The sequence below is a fragment of the Hypanus sabinus genome, chromosome 3 (genome assembly GCF_030144855.1).
Source record: "Hypanus sabinus isolate sHypSab1 chromosome 3, sHypSab1.hap1, whole genome shotgun sequence".
Lineage (NCBI taxonomy): Eukaryota > Metazoa > Chordata > Chondrichthyes > Myliobatiformes > Dasyatidae > Hypanus > Hypanus sabinus.
The window spans coordinates 179,421,929-179,448,656 of NC_082708.1; the positions used below are offsets into that span (position 1 = coordinate 179,421,929).

The window sequence follows — 26,728 nt, forward strand, 5'->3', positions numbered from 1 at the left end:
CCCTCTTAATGATTCTTTTCGTTGCTCTCTGTAGGATTTTAAAAGCTTCCCAATCTTGTATCTTCCCACTAATTTTTGCTTTGTTGTTTGTCCTCTTTTGCTTTTACATGAGCTTTGACTTCCCTTGCCAGCCATGGTTGTACTGTTTTGCTATTTTTGAAGAAATAATTATTTCTTCATTTTTGGAATATATCTATCCTGTACCTTATTTTTTCTTAGAAACTTAAACCATTGCTGCTCTGCTGTCATTCCTGCCAGCCTCTCCTTCCAGTTTACTTTGGCCAACCCCCCTCTCATGCCATTATAATTTCCTTTACTTAACTGAACTAGTGCTATGTCAGACTTTACTTTCTCCTTATCAGATTTCAAGCTGAACTCAATCATAATGTGATCACTGCCTCCTGAGGGTTCTTTTACCTGAAGCTCCCTAATCACGTTTGGTTCATTACATAACACCCAATCCAGTGTAGCTGATCCCCTAGTAGGCTCAACGACAAACTGCTCTAAAGAGCTACCTTGTAGACATTCAACAAATTCACTCTCTTGAGATTAATTACCAACCTGATTTTCCCAATGAACCTGCATGTTGAAATCTCCCATGACTATTATAGTATTGACATTTTAACACACTTTTTCTATTTCCCATTGTAATCTGTGATCCACATCCCAGCAACTGTTTGGAAGTCTACATATAACTGTAGTCAAGGTCCTTTACCCTTGCACTTTCTTAACTTGACCCACAAGGATTCAATATCTTCCAATCCTATGTCACATCTTTCTACTGATTTGATGCCATTCTTGACCAGCAGAGCCACGCTAGGCCCTCTGCCTGCCTTCCTATCCCTCTGACACAACGTGTAACCTTGGACATTCAGCTCCCAACTACAACCATCCTTCAGCCGTGATTCAGTGATTGCCACGACATCATACCTGGCAATCTGTAATAGTGCAACAAGATCATCCACCTTATTTCTTCTACTCTGTGCATTGTGATATAACACTTTGAGTACTGTACTTGCTATCCTTTTTTGATTCTGCATCCCTAATGCATTGGTACTCACCCTGCTGGCTGCAATTTTGTCCTATCATCACCTGCCTGCCATTTCTGACAGTCTGATTGCACACTATCTTTGCTTTTCTACTTTCCATCCTATCCTGAGTCCCTTCACTCTGTTTTCCACCCCCCTGTCAAATTAGTTTAAATCCTCTTGAACAGCTCTAACAAGCCGGCCTGCATGAGTGTTGGTTCCCTCAGGTTCAGGTGCACCCGTTATTTTTGGACAGATCATTCCTCCCCAAGAAGAAATCCCAAAGATCCAAGAACCTGAAGCCCTGCCCCTGCACTGGCTTCTCAGCCACACGTTAATCTGCCAAGTCATCCTGTTTCTACTTTCACTGGTGCGTGGCTCAGGCAGCAATCCAGAAATTGCTAGCCTGGAAGTCCTGCTTCTTAAATTTGTCTAGCTCTCTGAATTCTCTTTTCAAGACCTCTTTGCTTTTCCTTCCTATGTCATTGGTACCAATATGTACCAAGACAATAGACTGCTCTCCCTCCCCCTCCAAAATGTTGTGGACGTGATCTGAGATGTCCCTGACCCTGGCACCTGGGAAGCAACATACCATTCATGTCCCGTTCATGTCCATAAACCTCCCCTGACTATTGAGTCCCCTATCAATACTGCTTCCAATTCTCCCACTTTCCCTTCTACGCCATGGACCCATCATCAGTACTAGTAACCCAGTCTCTGTGGCACTCCCCTGGGAGGTCATCCCCCACAACTGTGTCCAAAACAGTATACTTATTATTGAGGGGAATGACCACAGAGGTGCTCTGTGCTAACTGCCTATTCACCTTCCCATTCCTTCTGCTGACAGTCACCCAGCTACCCTCCTCCTGCAACTTTGGGGTGGCTACTTCCCTGTAACTCTGATCAGTGATCTCCTCACTCTCTCATACAAGGTGAAGGCCATCTGACTACCGCTCCAGATCCCTAACACGGTCTTCAAGGAGCTGCCGCTGGATGCACTTCACACAGATGTTCCCTGGGAGAACCTGGGGCTTCCAGGGCTCCAACATCCGGCATGAAGGACACACAACAGCCATTTGCTACTCTAGGTGCAGAGAGCAGGGGGTAAAAAGAGATCCTCAGCAGAAATTACTCAGAGTCGAAGCCTCCTTTGAGCCAAAGCCTGACACTCTTACTCTCAGCACTGGCCTACTCCCAACAATGGCCGCCCAATCGACCCTTTTGTACTTTTAAACAAGTGTTGCTGGTCTGCAAGAAACCTCATCGGTGTGGCCTGCTTCTGGTGCTGATTGGGCTGCCGGAATGACCCCAAGCAGTTGTGAAGCTCCTCTTTTAAACAAGTGTCGCCGATCTGTGAGAAACCTCATCGGTGTGGCCTGCTCCTGCTGCTGAAAGAGGGTGGTGAATCTGGATTTAATTGCTACATTTGGCTTTGAAAGCCAAGTCAATGGGTGTATATAAAGCAGAGTTTGGTAGGCTCTTGATTAGTAAGAGTGTCAAAGGCTATGGGGAGAAGGTAGGAGAGGGGGGTTGAGAGAGAAAATAAATAAGTCACGATCAAATGTTGAACACACTTGATGGGCCAAATGGACTAAATCTGCTATATAGTAATACAGCAGTGAAACGGGCTCTGTGGCCCAACTCCTGTACCAGTCAAGATGCCTATTTGCTTACATTTGACCCATCACATTTTCTATCTATGTCTTGCTCTCAGAAGCCTTTAAACTCTTTAAATCTTTCTGATGATTAGAAAATTAGAAAGGATTCAAGCAGACTCAGATAACTTCACAGCTTGAATCCTTATTAAAATTTCTAATCACCAGAAACATTAAATACTAGAAATTCATTAAAGAAAACATAATTTCAAGTTCCTGGGTGTCTATCTCTGAGGACTGAACCTGGTTGCAACATATTGATGCAGCTGTAAAGAAGGTTGGCTGGTGTCGGATTGGCATCAGCAGTAGACTTCGAGGTGTACGGTCCAGAGTTTGAATCCGGCCGGGTCCCAGCCTGGGCAGCAGCAGTATCTCTGTGGAAGGAAGGCCTGGCAATCTACTCCCATATCTTGCTCCACCGTGGGCGACTACACTATCCATGAGTCGACGATGACTGGACGGCTCTCCACAACAACAACAACAAAGAAGACAAGACAGCAGCTATATTTCATTGGGATTTTGAGATTCCGTTTGTCAATTAAAGCAGACAATTCTGCTTTGGAGAACATTCGAACTGGCTGCATCACCACCTGGGTATGGGGGGGTGGTGGGTGGGAGGGCTACCGCACAAGATCAAAATAAATTACAGAAACTTATCGTGGCTACCAGCCTCTGTAGTTACAAGACATCTTCAAGGAGCAGTGCCTTAGGAAGGCTGTGCCTGTCATTAAGAATTCCCACCACCCAGGACATGCCCTCTTCACACTTTTACTGTCAGGTAGGAGGTACAGAAGCCTGAAGGCACACATTCAGTGATACAGGAACAGCTTCTTCACCTCTGCCGTACAGTTTTCTAAATGGACTTTGAACCCATGAACACTACCTCACTAATTCTTTATTTCTGTTTTTTCCACTACAGTACTTTTTTTAACCTAACTATTTAATAGACATATATTTACTTAATGTAACTCAGCTTTTTCTCTATTTATTTATCATGTATTTCATTGTACTTCTGCCATAAAGTTAACAAGTTTCATGACATTAGCTGGTAATATTAAATTGATACTGATGAGGAACTTTACTTTTAAATGGTTGGTGCATCCATTCAAATAGTCTGTGCTGCAGACCCCAGTCCTCCCTTGAGATAAAAGCTGAGAGGGGATGTCAAAGTAAATTTTTGTACAATGCTCTACCTGGCCTAATGAACTTGTCTTATGAGGAAAGTTGAGCGAGCTGGGGCATTTCTCTTTGGAGAGGAGGAGGATGAGAGGTGACTTGATAGAAGTGTACAAGATGGTGAGAGGCATAGATCAAGCAGTTGGCCAGAGACCTCTTCCCATGGTGTGAAAGGCTAATATGAGGCATATAATTTTAAAGTGATTGGAGGAAAGTATTGGAGACATCATGGGTAAGGTTTTTTTATATATAGAGAGTGAGTGCGTGGAACTCCCTGCCAAGCGTGGTGCTTGAGGAAGATACATTAGGGCATTTAAGAGACTCTTAGATGAGCACATGGATGATAGAAAAATGAAGGGGTATGTAGGAATTGGACTGTAGGAGGGGTTAGATTAGAGTTTCCCTACCTGGGGTCCATGGATTTCTTGCTTAATGGTATTGGTCCATGGTGTAAAAAAAAATGATTGGGAACCTCTGGGTTAGGTTGATCTTGGAGTAGGTTAAAAGGCCAGCAGAAGATTGTGAACAGAACAGTCTGAACTGTGCTGTAATGTTCTTTGAGCGTTGGATGTCCACCAGCGCGCTCTCTGTGGGTCAAGCTTAGAGTAGAGATCTGGTGTGCTGGCACTTGGGTCTGCATCTGCTTCGGGTGCTGGCCGCTCTTGGAGCTAATAACTGAAAGAGAGAAGCTGTCCCAGCGGCGTGGTGGTCATGATGAGCTGAGTTACGCGATGGTGGCTGTCCTGGGAGTTCTCTCAGCCCACACGTTCTGACCTGCCGAACAAACCCCCCTGCCCTATTGTGAATACTTCTGTTTAATTGAGTTACTAATTTGTTTATTAACTAAGAGAACAAGGGCAATCTCTGCTGGTTGTGGCGCCGTGGAATCCCTCAGAGAGCACTCTCCAATGACAGCAGGCTCCGTTGAATGGAGATAATTCAGTACACAATGGAGCTGCATTTCCTTACATTCACTCTCTTTAGGACTTTTTTTTAAATATATATATCTGTGAACACAATGCTGGCCCACAGTCTACATCAGATAGCTTATTTTAGAATTTTTGAAGTCGGTGGGCTCTGAATTGCTAACCACTCCCTTCCAGAAGAATGTCTCGTGGGTCAACTGTTCGTGTGTTTGTCGAGTGAGTGTTATTGTGAAGACGAGTGGGTGCAGTGTGGTGACTGATGTTTAATTGGGTGTGTATCTAATTGTTGTAAGGCATTAAAGGGAGTAAGCGCAGGCCATGTGTTTCCTTGACTTCCTTCATTGTTTATTATACTACCCTGGTGGTGGTCACGCAGAACAGGAACAGAACTTTCGGCCCATCGAGTCAGTGCTGGCCATCAAGCACTCCTTGCCACCGACACTATGTTAATCCTATTTCATTCTCTCTGCGTTGTCATCAACTCCCCTCTGGGTTCTGCCACTTGGCTTACAGTGGCCGGTGTAATAAACCGTTCTTGTCGGGAAGAAACCAGACCTTCCTGTGCTTAGTGTGCAAACTCCACGCAGGCAGCGCCCAAGGCAGGGATTGAACCTGAGCCGTGAGGCAGCTGCATTTACCTTTGTTAAAGCTAGGAGTGGCTCAGTAACACAGTGGTCAGCACAACACTTTACAGTACCAGTAGTCTGGGTTCAGTTTCTGCTGCTGTCTTTAGGAAGTTTTCACATTCTCCCTGTGACCGTGCAGGCTTCCTCCACAGTCTACAGATCTACCAGTTGGTATGCTCAGTTGCTATTGTAAATTGTCCTGTGATTGGGCATCGGACTTGAACTCTGATGCCCTGAGTTGTAATGGAGTCACGCTAGCTGCTACGCTACTGTCACACCCTACAATTCTTATATCTGAGAACTCAGTAATTCTTGTCTTTCCCATTTTCTTTTCGCTGGACTACTTGGATATCTAGTCATCATAATCTCTTAAAATAATATCCTTTCCCTTGCTTTTTGAGGTACTGGAAGGTATCTGTGGTTGACCTTTTTGGCAATTGGCTAACATCCAGACTCGTTCCAACTGAAGATTGGAAGTGGTTATGTTCTTCTTAAGTAATGAACATTTTTGTTATAACAAAATGTCCATGTTAGGAAGTTTGAGTGGAATGCCATTTTGTTGGGTAATTTAGATATTTTCCTTGTGGTTTATCATTTTCAATTCTTGAATCATTTTTCCTTTTTTTTTTGCAGAAAATGACAATGCTGGATGCGTCTTACTACATACATCCAGAAAAGTAAGTCGGCTTCATTTCCCCCCAGTTTAAAGTCTGTGTATGTTTGTGCTTACCTGCTGCTGTAGCCCATCCACTTCACGTTTCAACATGTTGTGCATTGAGATGTTCTTTTACACACCACTGTTGTAATGTATGGTTATTTGAGCCACTGTTGCTTTCCTGTCAGCTTGAACCAGTCTGACCAATCTCCTGACCTCTCTCATTAACAAGTTATTTTCTCCCACAAATCTGCCGCTGTTTGTTTGTCGCACCATTTGCTGTAAGTTCTAGAGCAAGGGTCCATGGACCCCTTTGTGTGTGTGTGTCCGTGTGTGTGTCCGTGTCCGTCCCAGGAGATCAGCAGCTTCTGATGCTCAAACTACCCCATCCCTGGCATCAACAACCACTTAGCTCAATGTTACTTGGATCACATTTCCTCCCCATTCTGATGTCTGGTCTGAACCTTGATGTCTGAATGCTTTTATGGCTGATTAATGAGCAGGTGTACCCGATAAGCTGGCTACTGAGTGTGCTGGGAGAATTTTTACCTCAGTAAATCCATTACAGTCTGGCTCAGAACACCTCATTTTCTGGTATCAAATTGACACTAATGCTATGCTATTTTATTTCGGTATTTCTATAAAATTCCCTTTGGATTCTACCACTCAGTGCACAGAGGCCAATTTGCCTCCCAACTTGTACATCTTTTCAATCAGCGAAGGAATCGGAGCTCAGAGTGTGTGCAGACCCAACACAAACACCACCCAAGGCTGGAATTGAACCTGGGTTTTGATATTCAATGCTATTTGAAAGGTAACCGTTCGATCAGTGTTGATCATTGAATCAGTTGGCAGAGCCACTGCCTGACAACGCCAGAGAACATGGGTTCAATCCTGACCTTGGGCACTGTCTGAGTGGAGCTTTCAGGTTCTTCCTGTTCTCACTGCTGGGTGTTGAATGAATCTTCAAGATGGTACCAGCGAATTGGGTAGTTTGGTGAACTGTGTGTGATTGGAACCTGTGATTTACATTTTTGGTGTTTTTGGGCTGATTGAGCGATCTGGCGTTTTTGCTGTCTCCAATGGAATTTGAGTTTGGGAGCGGAGCGTGAGGTCTACAGATGGGATGTGAGCCCATGATTGACTCCATGGCTTCTCTCTGAGGCATTGAGCAAGGTTAAAGTGATGAGGGTGAAAGTGGCTTGTGCGAGTGTTTGGTGCTGTCTGCCTGCATTTGGCCAATCTCCCACAGTCTGACTAGCCACTCTCAGAGGAAAACGCAGAAGTCCTGGATTGAGGCGGTAGGCTCATTTTGGGGGACTTTGGGGTTCATGTTGCATGCATTTCTGGATCCTGGGTTCCCTTTTGCTGTTTTTGAGTGTTTGAGGCAGAGTTGGGGTACTTTGGCAAAGAATAGCCCTGCGGCCTAGCAGCACAGTGCTGATCTGAGCTAAAATGGATGCTCCTGGCCTCCTGGTTTCGTGTTTGATGCCCTGTCTTTGTTTCTCGCTTTTGTGCTGTTCGCACAATTTGTGCTTTTATCATGCATTGGATGTTTGATTCTTTTTCTTTGAATGCATTCCATGTTGTTTCTTTGTTTTATGGCTGCCTGTGGGAGGACGAATCTCAGAACTGTATTCTATACACATAATTTGATAAATTTACTGTGAACTTTGGCACGAATGGACCAGATTGGCCAAAGGGCTGGTTTCTGTGCCATACCTGTCCTTGACTGAGTGAAGGGGGGTGGGGGTATAGTGGTGGTGGCATCTGTCGGTCTCACGAGACCATGGATCTGCGCCTGGAGTTTCCAGGGCACAGGCCTTTATGGGAGACTGGCAGTTGCCCAAGCTGCAGGCCTTCCCCTCTCCACGCCACCGATGTTGTCCAAGGGAAGGGCACTAGGACCCAAGCAGCTTGGCACCGGTGACATCGCAGAGCAATGTGTTGTTAAGTGCCTTGCTCAAGGACACAAACACGCTGCCTCAGCTGAGGCTCGAACCAGTGACCTTCAGGTTACTAGTCTGATGCCTTGCCCACTAGGCCGCGCGCCAACACAGTGGGGGGTATAGATTTGGCCCATTAAGACCATAAGAGCAGAATTAGGCCATTCAGCCTATTGAGTCTGATCATGGCTGATTGTCCCTATGCCAGGTCTCTGATGCAACAGCTTCATTCATGGAGACACAGATGTTGGAATCTGAAGAACAAACAATCTGCTGGAGGAGCTCAGCGAGCTGAGCAGCATCTGTGGGGTGGGGGAAACAAATTGCTGTTATTTTGGGTCATAACCCTGCATATTCCCTCCATCCCATATGGTGCTGCTCGACCTACCAAGTTCTTCCTGCAGATTCGTTACCAGGATTATATTCATTCTGTTCTTAATCCTTGGACCTGCCTCCTGTTTCCCTTTATCAAGCATGTGTATGTTATCTGCGGACTAATAAACAAAAATCCTACTGCTGCTGGAGATTTGTTTAATCTCAGCACAGAATAGGCTCCCGGCCTTTTGAGCCATGTTGCCAGGAACCTACCAATTTAACTCTAAGCCAAGTCGAAGGACAATTGGAGTTCTTTGAAGAAATAACAAGCAGGATAGACAAAGAGAATTATTTGATGTCTACTTGGATTTTCAGAAGGCCTTTGACAGGGTACCATGCATGAGGCCGCTTAACAAGTTATGTGCTCATGGTATTAGAGGAAAGATTCTAGTGTAACCCCCTGGGTCGCCTCAGGCTTGCTCAGCTCGTTCCCGTTTAGGGGGAGCAGCCTTCGGCCCCGCCAAACTGGGTAATCAGCTGGTGTGGATGCTGTGTGATGTCCCCGCCTCGCCCAAAAACAGACAGTACACCATATGCGATTAAATGAGTACAATTTATAAAGGTTACTATAACTAAATGATTAATAATGATACAGTATATATGAAGAAAAAAATAAAGAAAAGGCGCCAAGCTTATCAAAGTCCAAACCACTTCATGCACAACCGTTGGAGCTCAATTACTGAAGTCTTCTGGCCACCATTCGATCCCCTCCGAACTCCTCGACTCGCAGCTTAGGACCCTCTGAAGTGGTCAACCAAGCACATCTAGCTTCATCTCCTCTCCTCGGAGTACCTCCTGGCCTCGGACCCCTGCCTGGGGTCCGTTCCTCACCTAGCTTACAGCATGGCGTCCTCTCTCTCTCACCCCCTCGCGCCGATCTCCCCAAAAGCCCACCAACAATAGCTTACAGACTCAGAAGAAAGAACAACATTAATCCCAGTTGGTTTACAAAGGAATACAATTCTCGTTATCAGTAAATTTTAACCCAAACAAGCTTCCAGCACTCTCTCGCAACAAAGAAGCATTCCTGCTTTTAACAAAACAAAGAAGCCATTTTGATTACATACACAGTAACAAAGAAAAAAGAAGAAACCCCCTTTACACTAGCATGGATAAAGCAGTGGCTGATTGGCAAGAGACAGTGTGCATAAAGAGAGCCTTCTCTGGCTGGCTGCCGGTGACTAGTAGTGTTCCACAGGGTATCTTTTGGGACCAATTCATCTTGCATTATATGTCAATACTTTGATGGAATTGATGGCTTTGTTGCAAAGTTTGCATATGATATGAAGGTAGGTGAGGGGCAGGTAGTTTTGAGGAAGTAAGAGCAGCTTCAGAAAGACTTAAAGCAGATTGGGAGAATGGACAAAGAGGTGGCAAATGGAGTAAAGTGTCAGGAAGTTTATGGTCATGCACTCTGGTAGAAGAAATGAAAAGGTTGACTATTTTCTAAAGGAAGAGAAAATACAAAAATCTGAGATGCAAAGGGACTTGGGAGACCTTGTGCAGGATTCCCCCTAAAGGTTAATTTACAGTTTGAGTCGGAGTTGAGGAAGGCAAATGCAACGTTAGCATTCATTTCAAGAGGACTAGAATATAAAAGCAAGGATGTAACATTGAAACTTTAAAAAGCACAGATGCAATCTCACTTGGAGTATTGTGAGCAGTTTCGGGCCCCTTTGAAAAGATGTGCTTAAACTGGAGAGGGTCCAAAGGAAATTCATGAAAATGATTCCAGGATTGACTGGCTTGTCATATGAGAGAGCATTTGATGGCTCTGGACCTGTATTCACTTGAATTCAGAAGAATGAGGGGTGACTCATTGAAACCCATTGAATGGTGAAAGGCCTTGATAGAGTGGATGTGGAGAGGATGTTTCCCATGGTAGGAGAGTCTTAAGACCAGAGGAGACAGCCCCAGAATAGTGGAGTATCCTTTTAGAGCAGAGATGAGGAATTTCTTTTGCCAAAATGGTGAATCTATGGAATTTGTTTCCACAAACTGCTGTGGAGGCCAAGTCTTTATGTATATTTAAGGCAGAGGTTGACAGATTTTTGACTGGTCAAGGCAATAAGGGATATGTGGAGAAGTCAGGAGATTGGGGCTGAGAGGAAAATTGGATCTGCCATGATGAAATGGTGGAGCAGATTCAATGGGTCAAATGGGCTAATTCTGCTCCTATATCTTATGGTCTTGTACTTGGGGGGGGGGGGGAGTGGGGGGTGGGATGGAGATAGGTCTCTACCAAAGGAGGTGTAAGGTGCTCCTTCCCTCCACTAGCCCACAGGTCACCCTTGGGCAAGGTGTAGCACCTGTTTAGCCTGATTACTCTTCAGGCAATCTCTGAAGAGTATTGGTAATGGCTGGGGTCGCCCATCTTGTAAAGACACTGCACAGAAGAAGGCAATGGAAAACCATTTCTGTGGAATTTGACAAGAACAATCATGGTTACAAGACTGTAATGGCCCACGTCATAGGATATGGCACATGATGAATTAATCTACTAACCAGTGATTCTTTGGACTGTGGGAGGAAACTGGAGCACCTCGAGGAAACCCACATATTCATGGGGAGGACATACAGAGATTCCTTTCCAGAATGGTGCCAGAATTGAACTCTGAACTCCAGAACACACTGAACTGTAATAGCATTACACTAACAACTATGCTAACCGTGGTGCCCCTCTTGTGTACCACACACAATGTGCTGGGGGAACTCAGCAGGTCAGACAGCATCTATGGAGGGGATTAAACAGTTGAGGTATCAGGCCTGATAAAGAGTCTCGGCCTTAAATGTCAACCGTTCAGTACCCTTCTTTGCTGCCTGAGTTGCTGAGTTTTGCCAGTGTTTTGTGTGTCTGTCTTCAGACTACAATGGTGCCAGAAGTAAAGCTGGACACTACATTCCAAATCCTAGCATCCTGCATGGAAACAATCTTCTTCCCTTTCATCTGGTCTTTTTGCCAGTTATCCTCAAGCTGTGTCCTCTGATTTTTAACCCTCTTGCCATGGCCTTGGTAGGTGTTTGTGGTTTGGGCAGGCATACAAGATTTTCAATTTGGGACCCTAAACCTCTACACCATGCTGGGGTGAGCATTACAATCCATTGCAAATGGCTCTAGGGCAGAAACAAGATGACATCTTGTGCACAGCTGCTGAGGATGTCATGATGGCCTTTGAAATAATTGCATTTTTGCCTTCCCATCCACACAGGCCAAGCCCTGCATGCTGGTGGACACTTGAAAGAGATATAATAAAGATTATTTATAAAAATTAAAACTGGAGTAAATTAGAACATAGAACAGTACATTACAGACCCTTCAGCCTACAATGTTGTGTCAATCCTTTAGCCTACTCCAATTTCGGCCTACATCAGTCTCTCTCCTCTCTTTTTCCATTCCCCATCTGGCTGCCCTTTTGCCCCTTCTCTTCTCACCTGCCTGTAACCTTCCTCCTCCTTCCATTTCTCATTCCATGGTCCACCCTCCTCTCCTATCAGATTCCTACTTCTTCCTTTTACCTTTTCCACATACTACTCTCAACTTCTCACTTCAACCCTCTGTCCCCTCACCTGTCTTCACGTATGACCTTCCAGCTTCTGCTCCTTCCCCTCTCTCCACCTCCTTATTCTGGCTCCTTCTGCCTTCCTTTCCCATCCTGCTGAAGAGCCATGGCCCAAAACTTCAACTGTTTATTCCTTTCCATGGATGCTGCCTGACTCGGTGAGTTCCTCAAGCATTTTCTGTGTGTTGTTCTGGATTTCCAGCATTTCAGAATCGTCACGCACATAGCCTTCCAATTTTTCTTTATCCAAATTGGACTGTAAGATTCTGAGGAACACAAAATCCATGAAATCAGGCAGAACTTTATCAGAATAACCAGGTCAACATGCAACTCTACAGTAGTGCTGGAGGTCAGGATTGAGTCTGGCTGCAACTTTATTGTCGTACGAATATTCCTTGTGACCATAAGATGTAGAGCAGAATTAGGCTATTCAGCCCATCACATCTGCCCCCATTCTATCATGGCTGATTTATTATCCCTGTTGACCCCATTTTCTTGCCTTTTTCCCCATAACCTTTGATCTCCTTACTAATCAAGAACTTGTCAACCTCCACAATGACTTGGCCTCCACAGCTGTCTGTAGCGAGATTCGAAGTAAAATTAACTATCAGAGTACATACATGTCACCATATAAACTCCTGAGATTCTTTTCCTGCGGGCAAACTCAGCAAACCTATAGAACAATAACTGCAGAACGGATCAAAGAACAACAAACCATGCAAGTGCAAAAATAAATGAGTAGCAATAAATAATGAGGCAAGAAGTAACAAGATAAAGAATCCTTAAAGTGATTGTATTTGGCTGTGGGAACACCAGAAATGGAATTGGTGTAGTTATCTTTTGTCAAAAGCCTGATGGTTGAGGAGTAGTAACTGTTTCTAGTGGTCCAAGTCCTGAGGCTCTTGTATCTTAGAAACATAGAAAATAGGTGCAGGAGTAGGCCACTTGGCCCTTCGAGCCTGCGCCACCATTCAGTATGATCATGGCTGATCATCCAACTCAGAACCCTGTACCTGCTTTCTCTCCATACCCCCTGATCCCTTTAGCCACAAGAGCCATATCTAACTTCCTCTTAAATATAGCCAATGAACCGGCCTGTGTTTCCTGTGGCAGAGAATTCCACAGATTCACCACTCTCTGTGTGAAGAAATTTTTCCTCATCTCGGTCCTAAAAGGCTTCCCCTTTATCCTTAAACTGTGACTCCTCATTCTGGACTTCCCCAACATCAGAAACAATCTTCCTGTGTCTAGCCTGTCCAATCCCTTTAGAATTTTATACATTTCAATAAGATCCCCCCTCAATCTTCTAAATTCCAGTGAATATAAGCCTAGTCTATCCAGTCTTTCTTCATATGAAAGTCCTGCCACCCCAGGAATCAATCTGGTGAACCTTCTCTGTATTCCCTCTTTGGCAAGAATGTCTTTCCTTGGATTAGCGGACCAAAACTGCATACAATATTCTAGGTGCGGTCTCACCAAGGCCTTGTACAAGTGCAGTCGAACCTCCCTGCTCCTGTACTCCAATCCTTTTGCTATGAATGCCAATCTTCTATCTGATGGCAGCAGTGAGAAAAGAGCATGGCCTGTGTGGTGAGGACCTTTGATGGATGCTGCTTTTCTCCGGCACTGTTTCATGTAGATGTGCTCAATGGTTGGGAGAGTTTTACCGGCTATGTACTGGGCCGAATCCACTACCTTTTGTTGGATTTCTCACGCAAAGGCATCGGTATTCCCATACCAGGCTGTAATGCAGCCAGTCCCACACATCTATAGAAATCTGCCAATGCTTCTTTTGATGACATGCGGAATCTCCAGAGTCTGAAGGACGTAGTCTCTTCATCACTGTGGATAGAAGTGCCACTGGGTGGTAGTCATTTAGACAGGTGACCACGCTCTTCTTAAGCACTGGTACAATTGAAGCCTGCTTGAAACAGGTGGGTACCACACACTGCCAGAGTGAGAGGTTGAAGATGGCCAGCTGGTCAGCACATGTCTTCAGTCCTCGGCCAGGTACTCTGTCCGGACCAAATGCTTTCCTTGGGTTAACATTCTTGAAGGCAGCTCACGTGTCACCTTCAGATACTGAGACCAAAGGACTATCAGGAGATAGGAGAATGTGTGATAGTTCCTCCCTGTTCTGGAGGTCAAACCAAGCATAAGAAGCATTGAGCTCAACTGAGAGTGAGGCTGTGCTGTCCTCTATGTTGCTAGATTTAACTTTGTAGGATGTTGTGATATTGAAACCCTGCTACAGCTATTGAGCAACCCTTGTTGATTCCTGTCTAATCGGGCGTCTCCAATTTGCCTTTGAGATGGCATTCCGGAGATCATATCTGCACCTTTTGTAGCATTTTTGGTCTCCAGTCTTGAATGATCTGGCTCTCAGGAAATTCTGTATTTCATGTTCATCCAGAGCTTCTCACTGGGATAAACCCTGAACGGTTTTGTGGGGACACACTGATCCGCAGCTGTTTTAATAAAGCCTGTAACGGCCTTGGTATCGTCATTCAGATCCTCAGATGAGTTCTTGAATGCAGCCCAGACCACTGACTCCGGGCAATCCTGTAACTGTTCCTCAGCCTCCCACGACCACCTCTTGGTTGTCTGGATCACTGGAGCCTTGCTCTTTAGACTCTGCCTATAGGTAGCAGAGGTACAACCAAATGGTCTGATATGCCAAAATGCTGTTCAGGAATTCAGTGATAGGCATTCCTTATCATAGTGTAGCAGTGGTCAAGTGTGCTGGGAGCTCTGGCACAACAGATTCTGTGCTGGTGACAATCGGGCAGGGTCTTCTTCAAGCAGGTCTGGTTGAAGTCACCGAATATGATCTGAAATGTTCCAGGATATCCTGTTTCTAGCCTGCAGGTGACATTTGCGGCTTCGTGGGTGCTTGCTTATAATCGGCCGCTGATGGAACATAAACTGCGGTCAGGATCATGGATCGGAATTCCCGAGGCAAATAGAATGGTCTACTGTTAATCATCAGCTGTTCTAATTTCAGGGGAACAGGACGTTGACATAACCCCCCCCAAGTCCGAACACCGAAGAGAATTGACTGAAAAGCACACACCGCCACCTTTTCTCCTTACCAGAGTTTACGGTTTAATCCATTCCGAAAATCGTAAAACATTACGATCGGATTGCTGCGTTCGGCGTGTTAGCTGTTGACCAAGTCTTGATTCACAAACAGTTGAGATCTGCCTCACCTGTCTCTGATACAGCAGCCTTGCCCTGAGATTGTCAATCTTGTTTTCCAGCGACTGCGCATTCCCCAACAAGATGCTGGGTAGAGGACCTCATACCCCTGTGCTTCTGTTTGGCTTAAGTTCCACCTCTCCACCTCTCCGTAAAGGAACTGCGCTTAACTCCTCCACCGGAGCTCAAGACTTCTGCTCTCGTATTCAACCATCAATTGTGAGATCTGAAGATCATTGATGTAATTTCGTTGTCAGTTGTTAAGAGGAAATTTACATGCTGCAGATTGCACTGAAAGTAATTCCAAAGAAGTATGTTTAACAGGTAAACTGGAACAATTTACAGCAGCCTGCAGACAGTCGCTGGTGTATGCCAGCGCCATCTTGATAGCAATGAATTCCACAGATTCACCACCCTCTGGCTGAAGAAATTCTTCCACATCTCTGTTCTAAAGGGGTGCTCTTATATTTTGAGGCTGTGCCATCTGATTCTAGACTCACCCACTGTAGGAAATATCCTCTCTATGTCCTCTCCTGTCCAGGCCTTTCAATGTTCAATAAGCTTCAATGATATTTCTCCCCCTCCCTCCACCCCACCCTTTATTCTTTTAAACTCCAGTGAGTATAAGCCCAGAGCTACCAAGCACTCAATGTGTGTTAACCCTTTCATTCCCAGGATCATTCTCATGAACTTCCTCTGGACCCTTCCCAAAACCAGCACTTCCTTCTTTTTAGATAAGGGGCCCAAAAATGCTCACAATGCTCTATATGGGGTCTGAGCAATTCCTTGTAAAGCTTCACAAATTAGTAAATGATAAACTAGACATCCTTGCCTGGACAGAAAATGGAGAAAGCAGTTCAACATGTCAGGTAATAACCCTGGAAAGAAAATGAAATGATTGACATATGCAAGTGGTCTGATGTCAAAACTCGGAAAAGTAAGATATTCTACATTTTAAATTATAGTGACGAGGAGGGATGGAGGGAGCAAAGAGAATTCCTGTGAAGTCATGATGGATGGATAGGGGAAATTTCACAAGCATGCAAGTATTTAACTTGCAAATATGAGAAGGAGAGCAGTCATGGAACACTATAGCACAGAAATGGGCCCTTTGGCCCACATAGTCTGTACCAAGCTATTATTCTGCCTCATCCATTGGCCAGCACTTGGATCATAGCCTTCCATACCTCTCCCATCCATGTACTGATCCAAACTACTCTTACATTTTGCAGTCAAACCCGCATCCTCCACTTCCGCTGGTAGCTCATCCCAAATTTCCACTACCCTCTGTGAAGAAGTTCCCTCTCAGGTTTCCCTTTCACTTAATATATGAGTTCTTATTCCAGTCTTGTCCAGCCTCATTTACCCTATCAATACACCTCAGAATTTTGTATACCTCGATCAAATCTCCCCTCATTTTCCTGCCTTCCAGGGAATAAAGTTCTAACCTATTTAACCTCCCCTGTAATTATTGACAAACAAATAAGTGCTAATAAATATATAAGCAAAGAATTAATACTGAGGAGTTGTAGAGTCCTTGAAAGTGTGTCCATATGCTGTAGGATCGGTTCGGTGTTGAGGTGAGTGAAGTTCTCCCTGCTGGTTTTGGACTCTGATGACAGAAGGGTAATCACTAAACTGCAGCGTGAATGGTTTACCTACACATCTTGAGCTGATCCATGTTGGAGTATGCAAAACTTGGCACCTTCTCAGTTCTCCAGAAGATTGCAGAGACTTTGCTTTGGCTGCCTCTGAGAACTGTTTTCCAATTGCTTTATTTACTTAAAACAAAAAGGCTGGAATAAATTTAAAGAGGTGTTCTGGCTCCATTTGGATCCATGCACCCTATTTAGAAACTTGAGCTATTTAAATCGACTCTTCTGGCTTTTGCTTATAGTCGCACTGCCTTAATAGGATTTTCTCCGCATCCTATTCCAACAGTATTCAATGGTTCACTTTAATATTAGAGAATGTATTCCATATACAACTTGAAATTCTTACTCTTTACAGACATCAATGAAACAGAAAAAAATCCCTAAGACTGAATGACTGAAAAATATAAGAAGCCCACAGCCTCCCCCCATACACAAAAGCATCAGCCTTCTCCACTTGCTCCAGCAAAAGCATTAAAACCCCGCACCACCCACCATGTGAGCAATAGCAAGCGCCCAGAGACCGTGATCTGGAGTCCGTTGAAACCTACCGTCCATCACAGCACCTCACATCTCAAGCAGGCTCGCCTTCATAAACGAGGGAAAGAGATAGTGCCCCTACCACAGTGAGAGAGGAGGCCAGCAGCCTGGTACTTCAAAGTTACAATCAATCTTGCCTCTTTCATTTTGTTTCGCTTCTTGCTCTGCTGGGTGGCATGGCTGGTACACTTGGAGACGCAAGAGACTGCAGGACCTGGAGCTACAAACAATCGGCTGGAGCAACTCAGAAGGCCAAGCGGCATATAGAAACATAGAAAACCTACACCACAATGACATGTCCCTACCTTAGAAATTACTAGGCTTACCCATAGCCCTCTATTTTTCTAAGCTCCATGTACCTATCCAGGAGTCTCTTAAAAGACCCTATTTTTTCCGCCTCCACCACTGTCGCAGGCAGCCCATTCCACGGACTCACCACTCTCTGAATAAAAAGACTTACCTCTGACATCTCCTCTGTACCTATTCGCCAGCACCTTAAACCTGTGTTCTCTTGTGGCAACCATTTCAGCCCTGGGAAAAAGCCTCTGACTATTTAAATGATCAATGCCTCTTATCATTTTATACACCTCTATCAGGTCACCTCTCATCCTCTGTCACTCCAAGGAGAAAAGGCCAAGTTCACTCAACCTATTCTCATAAGGCATGCTCCCCAATCCAGGCAACATCCTTGTAAATCTCCTCTGCATCCTTTCTATGGTTTCCACATCCTTCCTGTATTGAGGCAACCAGAATTGAGCACAGTACTCCAAGTGCGGTCTGACCAGGGTCCTATATAACTGCAAAATTACCCCTCGACTCCTAAATTCAATTCCACGATCGATGAAGGCCAATACACCATATGCTGCCTTAACCACAGAGTTAACCTGCGCAGTTGCTTTGAGCATCCTATGGACTCGGACCCCAAGGTCCCTCTGATCCTCCACACTGTCAAGAGTCTTACCATTAATACTATATTCTGCCATCATATTTGACCTACCAAAATGAACCACTTCAGACTTAATTGGGGTGAACTCCATCTGCCACTTCTCAGCCCAATTTTGCATCCTATCAAAGTCCCGCTGTAACCTCTGACAGCCCTCCACACTATCCACACCATCTCCAACCTTTGTGTCATCAGCAAACTTGCTAACCCATCCCTTCACTTCCTCATCCAGGTCATTTATAAAAATCATGAAGAGTAAGGGTCCCAGAACAGATCCCTGAGGCACGCCACTGGTCACTGACCTCCATACAGAATATGACCCATCTACAACCACTCTTTGCCTTCTGTGGGCAAGACAGTTTTGGATTCACAAAGCAATGTCCCCTTGGATCCCATGCCTCCCTACTTTCTCAATAAGCCTTGCATGGGGTACCTTATCAAATGCCGTGCTGAAATCCATATACACTACATCTACAGCTCTTCCTTCATCAGTGTGTTTAGTCACATCCTTAAAAAATTCAATCAGGCCTGTAAGGCACGACCGGCCCTTGACAAAGCCATGCTGACTACTCCTAATCATATTATACCTCTCCAAGTGCTCATAAGTTCTGTCGCTCAAGATATTCTCCATCAATTTACCAACCACTGAGGTAAGACTCACTGGTCTATACAGGTAGTCCCCGAGTTACGAATGTCTGACTTACGGACAACTCGTACTTACGAACCGAGGAAGAACACCGTCCGTCATTTTAAGTCGGATCGTGACGCCATCCGCCATTTTAAGTTGTTGCTGTTGACACTGTTGAGTGACACTTTGTATTTGGCTTAAATTTTTCTTAGCAAGACTTACCCTGACTCTGCCCCTCCCCTACAAAGTTCTGATCGGCTGGTGGCACAGTGATATCAGTGCCGGGCTGGAGAATGGAAGTTCCTGAGTTCGATCCAGTGTCAGACCACTCCCTTGCCGGGTTGATGTCGATCCAGTGACTCCCGTACCATTCATGCCAGGTTGACCTCGTAATAAAAAAAAAACACTGCCACCTCTAGTTTAAATTCCCACGCAGAATATTGTGGAGGATCATACACCCAAACCCAGAGCAGCCCTCACTTATCGCATTTAACCTGGCTCAGTGCAGTGGTCCTTAGGACCCAACGGACCTCAGGACCCGCTGCCCGCAGTGTTTCTGTTCCATTGATGGGAAGCGATCGCGATTGAAAATAAAGTGGAAATAATAGAGTTTGAAAAGAGGTGAAATGCCATTGGTTGTTGGAAAAGCATTAGGCTACAGTCGGTCAACAATCGGAACAATTTTAAAGGATGAAATGAGAATAACGGAGCATATGAAAGGCCCTGCCCCGATGAAAGCTACAATTATTACTAAGCAACGCAGTGGTTTAATTATTGGAATACATAACATTCTATGCATATAAAACACTTAAGAAAGGTAAAATCTATACTATATACTAAGACAAATGTTTGACTAACTGACACTAAATAATACCGGATGTACTTGTTACGACTTGCATACAAATCTGACTTAAAGACGGAGTCAGGAACGGAATTTGTTCATAACCTGGGGACTGCCTGTAATTTCCTAGGCTATCTCTACTTTCCATGAATAAGGGAACAATATCTGCAACCCTCCAATCCTCTGGAACCTCTCCCATCCCCATTAATGATGCAGAGATCATCGCCAGAGGCTCAGCAATCTCCTCCCTCGCCTCCCACAGTAGCCTGGGGTACATCTCATTTGGTCTTGGTGTCTTATCCAACTTGATGCTTTCCAAAAGCTCCAGCACATCCTCTTTCTTAATATCTACATGCTCAGGCTTTACAGTTTGCTGCAAGTCATCACTACAATCACCAAGATCCTTTTCCATAGTGGATACTGAAGTAAAGTATTTCCTCTGGTTCCATACACCACTTCCCCACTGTCACACTTGATAGCTCCTATTCTTTCACATCTTATCTTCTTGCTCTTCACATACTTGTAGAATGCCTTGGGGTTTTCCTTAATCCTGCCTGCCAAGGCCTTCTCATGGCCCCTTCTGGCTCTCCTAATTTCCTTCTTAAGCTCCTTCCTGTTAGCCTTATAATCTTCGAGATCTCTAACATTACCTAGCTTTCTGAACCTTTTGTAAGCTTTTCTTCTTGACTAGATTTATTACAGCCTTTGTACACCATGGTTCCTGTACCCTACCATAGCTTCCTGTCTCATTGGAACATACCTATGCAGAACTCCATACAAATATCCCCTGAACATTTGCCACATTTCTTCTGTACTTTTCCCTGAGAACATCTGTTTCCAATTTATGCTTCCAACTTATGGAGGAGGAAAGAAACTGCGTATCAGGTTGAATGCCTGCCTCAGGGGACCCCTCTCCTCCAGTGTTTCTCAATCCACTGAGTTCCTTCAGCTGATAGAGGTGTTAGAACTGGCTTATTGTTGTCACATCAAATGAGATCTATTATCTCTGGCATATGTCAAGAAATTTGTTTTGTGGCGGCAGTACAATGCAATGTATTACTGTAATTTAGAATAAGAAATAATAAATCAAACTGTACTTGAAAATTCAAAGTAAATTTTATTATCAAAGTGCATATGTTACCATATACAACCCTGAGATTCATTTTCTTGTGGACATATTGAATAAATCTATAGCATAACCATAACAGAATCAATGAAGGACCGTGCCTTAGGGTGTTTAAACCAGAGTGCAGAAAACAACAAAAACTGTAAATACAAAAAAAAATAACAATTAATAAATGTGATAAACATGAGATAAAGAGTCCTTGAAAGTAAGTCCATAGTTTGTAGGAACATTTCAATGATGGGGCGAGTGAAGCTGTCCAATGTGTAATGTCCTGGTTCACTGTTTTTCACTGTTGTGCTGAATGTTTGTGGTGCTCTGTGTGAGCTGCTTGTTTTCAGCTCGTGTTTCGGTTACTGTTGAAGATAAGAAATGGGAGAAACGTGTGACATCCAATTGGGATGGTCGGATTAAGGGGAGGTTTCTCTGGTGAGGGACACTAAGGTTGGGCTTGGAGCTTTTGAGAGGAGATGAAGAGAGGAGACACTTGGGGAGAACCAGTCGTAGTATAGGGTCCGTTGGCAGAGCAGTTTGTTCGAGATGGATTGCAAGCGACGTTTGGAAGGTGGCGTGTGCTTTCCAGCTGACAGAGCGCCCAGCGTGTGAGTAATAGAGAAGTTCAAGATGAGCTCCAACTTGTGCACGTTTGACCTTTCAATTAAATTGGGTCCTTTTCTTTTGGTTATTCTTTACTAACCCTTTAGTTAAGATTCATAAATATAATTCCTTTAATTGTATGCAGTGTGCTGTCTGTTATTTTGTGCCATTAATTTGTAATGGGGTAGTGAATGACACAGCATCCACACAAAAAGGGGGTTTGGGGTGGGCTTGCGCCTCAATCTCACACGTTTGGTGGGGTTGGAGGTGGTCTTCCCTCGACTTAAACAGCCGAGGAAACCAGGGTGTTTCAAGTGTAATCAACTGAATCAGCAAATCTGCGGATGATATAAAGATTGGGAATGAAGGGGACAACAAGGAAGGCTAACAAAGCTTGCAACAGGAACTGGACTTGCTGGAAAAATGGCAGCTGCAGTTTAATGCAAATGTGTGTGGTGTTGCACTTCAGGTGGACAAACCAGGGTAGGACTTGCATGGTGAGAAATGGGGCACTGAGGATTGCAACAGAACAGGTAGATCTGGGAATACAGATCCATAATTCTTTAAAACTGGTGTCACAGGTAGATAGGGTCATAAAGAATGCTTTTGACATATGGACCTTCAAAAATCAAAGTACTGAGTTCAGGAGTTGGGATCTTAGGTTGAAGTTGTATGAAATATTGATAAAGCCTAATTAAGAGTATTCTTGTGCAGGTTTTTGGTCTCCTGCATACAGGAACGATGTAAATAAGACCGAAAGAGTACAGAGAAAATATACAAGGATGTTGCCAGGACTTGAGGATCTGAGTTATAGGGAAAGGTTGACTAGGTTAGGACTTTATTTCCTGGAGTGTAGAGAAATGAGGGGAGATTTGATAAAGATGTATAAAATTGAAGGGTTTAGATAGGATAAATGCAAGCAGCCTATTTCTACTGAGATTGGGTGAGACTAGAACTAGAGTTCATAGGTTAAAAGTGAAAGGTAAAATGTTTAAGGGGAACATGAGGGGGAACTTCACTCAGAGGGTGGTGAGAGTGTGGAACAAGTGGTCAGTGGAGGTGGTGGATGGGGCTTTGATTTCAACATTTAAGAGAAATTTGGACAGGTACATGGATGGGAAGGTGTGGAAGTCAATGGTTTGAGGTGCAGGTTGATGGGATGAGGCAGATTAATGGTTCAGCATGGACTAGATGGCTGGTGCCTGTTTGTGTGCTGTGATGTTCTATGACTCTAAGCTGTTCCTAAAATTTTTGAATGCCCTTCTTTAGGCTCCTCTGCCTTTTCCCTGATGGTAGCAATGAGAAGAGGATATGTCCTGGGTGGTGGGGGTCTTTTAAATAGATGAATGCTGCTATTTGAGACATCACTTTCTGAGAATGGCCTTGAATTGAATTGATGATGGTGGGGAGGCTTGTGCCCATGATGGAGATGGTCGAGTTTACACCCCTCTGCAGACTTTTCTAATTCTGTACATTAGCACCTTCGTATCTGGCTGTGATGCACCCAGTTAGGATGCAAGTATACTGAGATATAGTGAAAATCTTACCCCTTGTTCACAGAGATCAAATCAATGCACAGATGAGGGTAGTACAAAGGAAAAGAATAACAGAATGTCAAATAAGAGAAAAATGCAGATACTGGAAAGTAACGCACACAGGCACAAACCTGGAGGAACTCAGCAGGCTAGGCAGTATCTATGAAAAAAAATAAACGTTTGATATTTCAGGTCTTCATTATTCCCCCTTTCCATAGAAGCTGCTGAGCCTGGTGAAATCTTCCAGCATTTTGTGTGTGTTACAATAACAAAATGTGATAGATAGACACTTTATTGATCCCAAAGGAAATTACAGTGTCACAGTAGCATCACAAGTGTACAGATACAAATATTAGATGAGAAGTAGAAAGAATAAAAGTAAGTTACCACAAAAGTCTAACAGGAAGGTGTTATCACATCCTGGCTACGTGCTGGCTCATTATAGAGCCTAATGGCCAAGGGTAAAAATGACCTTATATAGCACTCTTTGGAGCAGTGCAGTTGTCTTGGTCTATTACTGAAACTGCTCCACTGTTCAGCCAAGGTAGCATGTAGAGGGTGAGAAACATTGTCCACAATTGCCAGGACTTTCTGCAGGGACCTTTTTTCTACCATAGCCTTTAGTGTCCAGTTTGATTCCTGACAGAGCCAACCTTTCTAATCAGTTTATTGATCCTGTTAGCATGATGCACGTTGATGCCATTGCACCAGCACACCACTGCATAGAAGACCACACTGATGACAGCAGACTGGTAGAGCATGTGAAGGAGAGGCCTGTATACTCCAAAGGACCTCAGACTCGGCAAGAAGCAAAGGCGACTCTGGCCCTTCTTGTACACAGCCTCTGTGTTGGTGCTCCACTCAAGTCTGTCATCCGGGCGCACCCCCAGCTACTCGTAGCTCCTTACCACATCCACATTTTCACCATCAATAGTAACAGAGAGTAGTGCAGGCTTAGTCTTCCTAAAGCCCATCACCATGTCCCTTGTCTTCCTAATGATGAACTGCAGATGGTTCAGCTTGTACCATATGGCAAAGTCCTCCACCGTGACCCTGTATTCATCCTCCTGTCTTTCCTTTATGCAGCCAACTATTGCTGAGTTAGCAGAGCATTTCTGCAGATGACATGACTGAAGTAAACAGGGTACAGAGGAAGGGAGCCAATGCAGTCCCCTGTGGGGCTTCAGTGCTGCTTGTAGCCATGTCTCACTCTCAGCTTGAAGCCACACCAATTGTGGTCCGCCGCAGTTTGCCACGTAGTTGCAGAGAGAGTGCAGTGCAAGTAGACAACAACATGTAAGATCATGAGGCCAAGAGTCCATTTCATTATACAAGGAAATCAATCAATAGTCTCATAATAATAGGATAGAAGCTATCCTTGGGTGGTACCTGCTTTCAGCCTTTTCTGTCTTCTGCCCGATAGAAGAGAGAATGTCTGGGCAGATGGGGTCTTTGATTATGTTGGCTGATTTACTGCAGCAGTGAGATGTTTAGACAGCGTTCATAGAGGGGAGGCTGGTTTCCCTAATGTGCCGAGCTGTGTCCCCAACTCTCTGAGGTTTCTTGTGGTCACGTGCAGAGCAGTTGCCGTAGCAACTGTCACCTCTCAGCACCAGCCACTCTGGTTTGATCCTTGTGTGTCCTTGTGTTTCCTCTGGGTGTGAAAGTGGCTTGGTCGTAGAAGAGATAGATGGGTATGCTTCTGAATGGAGATCTGTGACCAGAGGTGTTCAGCAGTCATTCTTGGTGGGACCTTTGCTTGTGATGTGCATTAATGATTTTAATGAAACTGGAGGTGGTCTGATTATTAAATTTGCTGAGGATACATTCTAGAAGTTGTGAGTAGTGAGGGAGGTTGTCAGGAAATGGACATAAATTTGGGCGGAGAAATGTCAGATGGAGTTTGCGATGTTCTGGGGGTTTCGGAGAACTGGAGTCTTAAAGGTGCAATGTGGGGTGTAGCGGGAATGGGCCCAAGAGCGAGAGCTGAGCCAATGTTTGGCCGTTTAAAACACTGTGTCAGATTGAAAAGGCCATGATGTTGGGGCTGGAGGTGAAGGATGGGCCAGTGTGCACTGCTCTGCGAGTTGGACTGAACAGGCAGCTGGACGGGCTGCAGCGATGAACTGGCTTTTGTGGCTGTTGACTCACCTCGTGAACTTTGGTTCGTAGTGTTAGATGTTTCCTTTTTTATTGTTTGCACAATTTGTTCTTTTCTGGCATATTGGGTGTTCTGTGGTTTTTTTTAACACCTTCTACTAGGTTTTTATTTTAGTGGCTGCCTGTAAGTCGATGAATCGTAAGGTTCTACAGTATACATTGATAAAAAAAAATGGACTTTGAACTTTTAACTGGACAAGTGTGAGGTTTTCCTCGTATGAACATAACACACCAATATCGCTGAATCAGTGGGAGCCCTGGGCTTGTTTCCCTTCAACAAGACGGTCCCATCGAGGGGTGAAGGGAGACAGCGATACTCGAAGGGGGTTCCTTATGTCCAGTCTATTCTGCAATTTAGTTTACATGGCTCTCAGCACTTGTTTCGGTCCCGCTTGTTCATGTTTGTTTCGCTCAAAAGAACTCAGCGGGTTTGTCTTTAAGTGCAGGGTGCTTGGACTCAAGGTGCCGAAGCAGTTTTGAAGGCTTCATTGCCTCATTAGACAGCCTCTGGGCTCGAACTCCAGCCTTCCGCCCACCACCAGACGCCTTGGCCAAATGTGGCTGGTCGTGGGTGGGGTGAGAGGACAAGGTAAGGGCCCGAGGTCCCCGTACTGGGGTCGCAGTCCGGAGAGCGCGGCCGAGCGAGCGAGGAGGAGTGCGACAGGGTGCACGCCTGCCTCCCTTGTAGGTAGGTAGGATCTATCGGCCGACAGAAGTTTGGCTCGGGGGATTGCGGCGAGGTAACTGCTCTGCTACTTACGAAACCCTGAGCCTGAATTAGGTCGTCAGTGAATATTTTAGCACCGGGTTCCCCACGATCATTCAGTGTGCTGAACAAGGTTAGAGGCGGCACCCATCTGTCTGTGCTCCAGGCCAGTAGCAATCGCACTTCTCGCTGGCCGCAGGAGGTGTCTGGTTACCCGAGGCCAACCAGTGATCCCTGGTGCAAGGATATCACTGCGTATAGGCGACTGATGACCTCGCATGAGTAATGACCTCGCGTGTGTTCAAGTTAAACAAGTGGGCGTGACAGGGAATGAGGAAAGGTGCGGCTGACTCATATCGTTTCATACCGCCAAATCATATCGTTTCTTCGCAACCCGGTGGCACATGCTTTGTGGCCTGGTACCGGTCCACGGCCTGGTGGTTGGGGATCACTGATTTAGATAGAGATGTAATGTAAAGATTTTTATTCCTGTATATGAAGGATGTAAGTAATAAAGTCAATTCAATTCAAAATGCTCTATGCAAGTGGATTGGGTGATGGGGAAGGCATAGTGTATGGATGCCTTCAGCTGGGGGCCTTGAATATATTTTTTAAAAAATTATGAACGTATGTTGCAGTGGTAGTAAATGTTGTTAAAGAGCATAATGGGAGCATTGTGTGCATTTCTGGTCACTGCACTAAAAAAGGATGTAGAGGCTTAGAGAGATTTGAAGCAGTAGTTCACTGGTATGTTGTTTGGATGGAGTTTCTCGGAAGAGTTTGGGTAAGCCAAACCGAATTGCTTTCTCTGGGTGTCAGAGGCCGAGATATGACTGAATAAAGTCTGTAAAATTTGAA

The 26,728-nt window shown here is 44.8% G+C and overlaps 1 protein-coding gene across 8 annotated transcripts in view; it reads left to right on the forward strand.

Annotated features, from left to right (window-relative positions):
- slc4a11 (solute carrier family 4 member 11) overlaps positions 1-26,728 on the forward strand; it is a 284,841-nt gene that overhangs the window by 134,299 nt on the left and 123,814 nt on the right. For all 8 annotated transcript variants that reach the window (XM_059965729.1, XM_059965724.1, XM_059965725.1 and 5 more), the window contains one exon: positions 6,045-6,088. In XM_059965729.1, coding sequence (XP_059821712.1) covers positions 6,045-6,088 — 44 coding nt within the window. The remainder of the gene's footprint in view (positions 1-6,044; positions 6,089-26,728) is intronic.